At 40.7% G+C, this 5,936-nt stretch overlaps 1 protein-coding gene across 1 annotated transcript; it reads left to right on the forward strand.

The window, feature by feature from the left end:
* Nucleotides 1-897: 897 nt before the first annotated feature.
* On the forward strand, nt 898-5,756 carry LOC140321233 (COP9 signalosome complex subunit 3; the record flags this gene model as incomplete). Its single annotated transcript, XM_072398068.1, is given in 5 exon segments — nt 898-1,071; nt 2,345-2,431; nt 3,544-3,657; nt 3,996-4,076; nt 5,458-5,756. Coding segments are annotated over 5 exon segments (510 nt in total), but the record flags the coding sequence as incomplete, so codon positions are not given.
* Nucleotides 5,757-5,936: the final 180 nt, after the last annotated feature.

Here is a 5,936-nt window from a genome sequence, read left to right on the forward strand (position 1 = left end):
ATAGTGATGAAAGGGTGGGGGCTCTGCAGCTATAAGGCAGTGGGGCTCAGAAGCCTGAGTGTGAGAAATGATTTCAGAAGGGAGAAGCTTTGCCTGTGGAGGGGTTAGTTTGCTGATCAGGAAAGCAGCAGTACTTAGACATACTGGCTAATTAGCACAGAAGCAAGGAGAAAAGCAATGATGTCATACCAACACAAATCCCTGGATATAGCCTCCCAGAAAATAGGTAAACAGAGTTGGCTTTACAAACTTCTCTTTAGTTACCTCTACAACTGTTATTACCACTCTCCTCCTTGTCTCACTGAACAAGTAGCTGTCAGCAGAGGTCAGGTAACAGCTGGGAAAAAAAAAAAAAGATTGGTGCTACTTCAGATTAAACAGAAAGGAAAACCTAGATATTTATTGCAAATATTTGTGAGGCCACAGCACCGTACCCAAACACATCTGCAAGTTAGTACCGACTGAAAGTGGCGCAAGTAAAGAGAACCAGTGACAGGGCAATGAGCACCTAACACTCATTGATAAATATAGGGGGGAAAGGAAAGGCCAGCTTGTCCGGTTTAGTTCTACAGAAAAGCTAAAACAAAAGAAATTGATGCTGGCCATGGGAAAGGCACCTGCAAACCCAATGCATCACAGCTTGCTGCGTAGCCGCAGACCATTCAAGCTGACCGTGCTGACTTCTTTCCACTGCCAAAAGCATCTACAAAAAGAGCATGTCAGACCACTAAGTAAATGAAGTTTGTAACTATTATGTATTAAATCATGGATCTTTTATTTAATTTGTGTTAAATTAACTTAACAAGGCAACAAAATGTTAGCATGTACAGTTTTGATATCTCTTAGTTATATTTAAAGATCATGAAAATGAAAATGTTATTTGTTCTGTCTTTGCAGCCTCTTAGCAATGCCTACCATGAGCTAGCACAGGTCTATTCAACCAACAACCCGGGAGAACTGCGGAACCTGGTGAACAAACACAACGAGACCTTTACCAGAGACAATAACATGGGGCTGGTGAAACAGTGTCTGTCCTCCCTGTACAAAAAGAATATTCAGAGACTTACCAAAGTAAGAGCCCTTTATATAAGGCTTTAAGACACGCAAAACACTTTCAGGAATACTATTCAAAAGAATACTTTCAGATCTGGGTTGTTGTCTCAATGTTGGCCCCCTTTACACTCTTTAATAATAACTAAATGTAATAGGGCCATGAGCATTATCTTTTAGAAATCGGCTTTAGTGGTTAAACAAAATTCAGTCCAAAACTGTGATTATTTAAATCCTGACAAATGTCATATATCTACTGGTAAATTAGTTTTTGAATCTTGGATATTTTATTAAAAATCACATTGGGGATGGGGGTGTTGAATTATGAGCCAGTCATATGCTTTTGCTTTGTACAGCCTGAGCAGTCCAGGCATTGCAGATTGGATAGAGAAGAGTACATGAGGGCCTCCTGAAGGTACAAGTCCAATCACTCATTGCACGCACCGCATATGGCACAGGAAATAGTGGCATAACCCCTTGGCTGTGCAGTGTGCCAAGAAAGCAAATCATAATAAATGCTCAGCAGAAATCTAGTGTAAAGTGTATCAATTGTTTTGTGCAAATTCCCTTTTCATTCTACTTTAACACCTTCTATTTGAAGCTGAGGGTTAGTGTTGGTGTTTGTGATGCTTCTGGTGCAGTTTAAGCTGTCCATAGAAGCTCATAGAAAACACACCAGAGTTGCTGTCAATCCACACCATATCAGGCTGCAGAATCATTAATATCATTGGATTCCCAGACATTTTAAAGGAAAACTAATATTGGCCCTTGTTCTATTTCAGAAAATGCTAAGTGTTTGGATGTCACACTTAACATTCTTATTTTAGTTCTCGCTGACCTGGAACAAGTTTATAGACCAGTTGTAATACCTATCTACAGCTGGTGTCAGCATTCACAGCCATTGTAATCTACTTATGAAAGGATTTCCTAAAACGTGTCTAAATCAAGGACAACAATGTAATATATATCAGTTTTTCAAATCTTAGATGGATGGTTGCAGTAGCATTGTTTTTTCACTTTCACCTGATGATCCAGCTAGTAACACTTATTATTTTATGGCAACAACTCTCGCTGTACTATATTAATGCAGCAGCATTGTCACCCTAGGACCGCACTGAATTTTTTTGCACAGTATGAACAGTTATTTCTTGCATTTCCTGAAGACATACAACACAATGCTTTCAATGGTTTGTTTTTTATTGACATTGCCTTTGTGCAGCAAAGGAGAGGATGTATGAATCTGGTTGCATTCCTATAATAAATATGTCCCATCATTTTGTTCTGTTTTCTACAGACATTTCTTACCCTCTCCCTACAAGACATGGCTAGTCGAGTGCAGTTATCCGGTGCTCAGGAGGCTGAAAAATATGTTCTGTATATGGTAAGATATTATTCATTTAGGGTATTTAGGTTGGAAGTGTAATACAGTCTTTGAAGAATGGGGAAGGTATGTTGGCCATGGGGAGCTCTATCACTGCCATGGACTGTGGGGGGTGGGTGGGTTTGCTAGGGAGGTATGTATGTCTGTGAGGGAGTGGGCATGGTGTCTAGGAACATTTATGTCAGGGAAGGAGGCGAGGTAACTAAATAGTGATGTATGTGAGCAGCGGATGGTGTGTGAAGCAAACTATGTCATGGAGGAAAGGCTGGGAAGCAATAGTGGAACCTTCCTGTACCTGATGTGGGTCTTTAGAAAGCATTAGAAGTCAGCAGTTTCTCCATTTCATTGGATATTCTGCAGAGATGACTGCTGGCCCTAGCCAAGTCCACCACTGGATGTTATATGGCTGGGGAGTGGGACATGTTTAGCCAGTGGTTTGATGCAGGGGCATACCCCAGGGATGAAGAGTCTGTTCTCATGCCCCAGGCTCTCCTGCAGGAAGTGCACCATAGCCTGGTTTCCTCTCACCTGCTATGGGAAATAGTGATAGATGTGGTTTGTCAAATTGAGCACAATAGAACAGGATATGTGAATTAATCTGTTTCTGGCCATCCAAAGCACTGGCTTACCTGCTAATTGTGTTCACTGTTTATTTTTCTTCATTCTTTATTTACAAATTGTTATAAATTTAAACAAACAATACAAACAAGGGTAACAGCATTTGCAACAGGGTAGTGGCAACAACATAAACAAATAATTTAAAAATCAGAATGGCACTAGAGTTTATCGATGTCATTACAAAACTGTTCAATCAAGGCAGGTCATAACATATTGGTAGGACACGGGATACTCCACAGTTATCATACAGAGAACATACATATTGCCTATACTCAAGAGATTCAATGAATTTGTTCCAGTAGAACTAGGTGATCTCGATTTTCTCAACCTGGTCATGGAGATTGTTGGCTGTTTTTTTTTTTCTGGGTCTTCCATAGCTTGACTTGTATCAGTAATGATGTTTATTAACAACACTAAGGTTTGTTCAGTTCTGAATTTAAGATCCAACAACACAAGCTGTGTTTTATTAATGTAAATTATCTTTACTTTTTCAGATAGAAGATGGTGAAATCTTCGCAAGTATTAATCAAAAGGATGGTATGGTGTGCTTTCATGATAATCCTGAGAAATACAACAATCCAGCTATGCTTCATAATATTGATCAAGAGGTAAGCAGGGACCTAATATGAGCAAAAACACTGATGACGCATATAATGCAGTCTGTCAGTTTTATAAACACAGCAAATTTATTTTTCTGATTTTCTCCGCTAATACAATTTTTAGTACCCGTTGTTTTTGTGCTTCCTGTAAATCCTTTGACAGATTCAGCTTTTTGCATCTGTGTATTTCAACACTTTATTTACCAATTTATCTTCAAATGATTTGTCCAAAAAGTTGCTTTGTAAATAAATCTATTCGTAATGTATAAATCACCAAACTGCCACCGTCTCAGCCATCATAGCTTGTTGCAGGCACATGGAATGTAATTGTCTACTTCTCTCACTAGATGCTTCGATGTATAGATCTTGATGACCGATTAAAAGCAATGGATCAGGAGATCACAGTGAACCCACAGTTTGTTCAGAAGGTAAAATAATCTGTATGTAACGTCTACTGGCAAATGGTCTTCTATATCCACTATGTGCTCATTATGCAACATTTACCTATCAATATGGCCTCTTCCAGCGATGCCAAGTCCATGCGAAAACCCCCTCCGCCATAGCTTTGTTGATGCCATGTTATGCCTTCTTTTTGTGGTCAGAAAATGAGAAATCTGCATGTATTTCACAGAGGTATTGTAAGCATATATATTTCAATAGTGACTCACTCCATAGCTGTCACTCTAGTGATACTCTATAGCAGGGGTCAGCAAACTTTTTTGGCTACTAGGTCATTTTAGAAGGTCAAGAAGGCACACTAGGCCGGACTCTCTGTCTCGAGTCCCGAGCTGATGGCTCCGCCCCCCACCAGGTACGCTCCTGAAGGGAAATCCCTCTCCTCTGCAATGCATATGGAGGAGAGGGAATGTCCCCTTACCCCGGAAGGAAGTGGTAATGCCGGCCACAGTAAATAGGGAAGGTGGGCATAACAAGGAGGCTCTAGAGCCTAAGGGTTGCCTGTCAGCCGGGATTAGGTCGGATCGACTACGGGGGGGCGTTAGGCCGGAACAGACTACTGGCTAGGCCATATCTGGCCTACCCCTGCTCTATAGCAATGTTTTTCATCCAGGGTTCCTCCAGAGGTTGCTGAGGGTTCCCTGAGCAATTTGTTCCTCTCAGGTCAGTTTAACAGATTACAATGGTCTTTTTGGATATCTGGGTGGCATTCTTCCCAATGGCCAGCAACATAAGAGGAATTCTTCCTACTAATCGCCACATGTGATTTGGTGAATTATCCAGTCCATTTAGCATGTACAATGTATCATACACAATGTACAGTGAGTTGAGTGGAAATAGTAATTATAGGAGGGGTTCCCTGAAGACCCTAAAGTTATTTCAAGGTGTTTGCCTTATCAAAAGGTCGGGAAACACTGCTCTGTAGTAAACTCCTTCCTCACCAGCTACATAAGCTTTTATAGGGGGAGGCTTGTAGAGGTGTAGAGTAGCTGGGCCAGCATGGACAGTAACTGCACACTCCCAGAGGAGAAGACTATGATTATAGAAGCATGGAACCTGTGCAAGGGATAGGACTTCCTAACGATGTCAAATGTACTACCAAGTACATAGGCACATGCAAGTTAATAAAAATAATTTATGCAGAGGAAAATCACTGCAGGTAATGTTTTAGGGTTAACACAGACCGCTCCTAGGTAGTAGATAGTCACCACCACTAAATAATTGTTCAAAGATGGTTAAGATGGCAGACCACTTCACAACCGTCTGTGTGAATAGCCCTATGGAACCTGAATGATATGAATATTACTGACGTTGGGAGTGTCTGTAATAGAAGTGGGTTGTTCTGTATTGCAGAGTATGGGCTCACAAGATGACGACTCAGGAAGCAAGCCATCCAGTTATTCTTGAAGGGAAGAACTTCCTGCACCTCCCAAACTCCAGAATGTGGATTTGTCAACAATGCAAAACTTTCCCAATTCAGCCTAAAACATGTCTTCACAAAGCAATTGGGAGAAACTCCATTTCTGCCTGAACATTTAAAAAAACCTGGAAAACCAATATTTATGAAGTTTCTCTCTGTCCTGTATGCGTTACCAGTTATACTCCGAGGAACGGAATACAACCTATACAAATAAAGTCTGTTGTGAATTTGTCTCTGGAAAGACCTTCATTTATATCTGTAATGCTGTCTGGTCACCCATTGGTGGAAAGCTGTCACTGTACAATTCAATTGTATGGAATCACTAACCCCACCTACTGGTTGAAAGCTGTCACTGTACAATTCTATTGTATGAAATCACTAACCCCACCTACTGGTTGAAAGCTGTCACTGT

This window comes from Pyxicephalus adspersus, unplaced genomic scaffold, assembly GCF_032062135.1.
Source record: "Pyxicephalus adspersus unplaced genomic scaffold, UCB_Pads_2.0 Sca1491, whole genome shotgun sequence".
In the NCBI taxonomy this organism is placed as follows: Eukaryota; Metazoa; Chordata; class Amphibia; order Anura; family Pyxicephalidae; genus Pyxicephalus; species Pyxicephalus adspersus.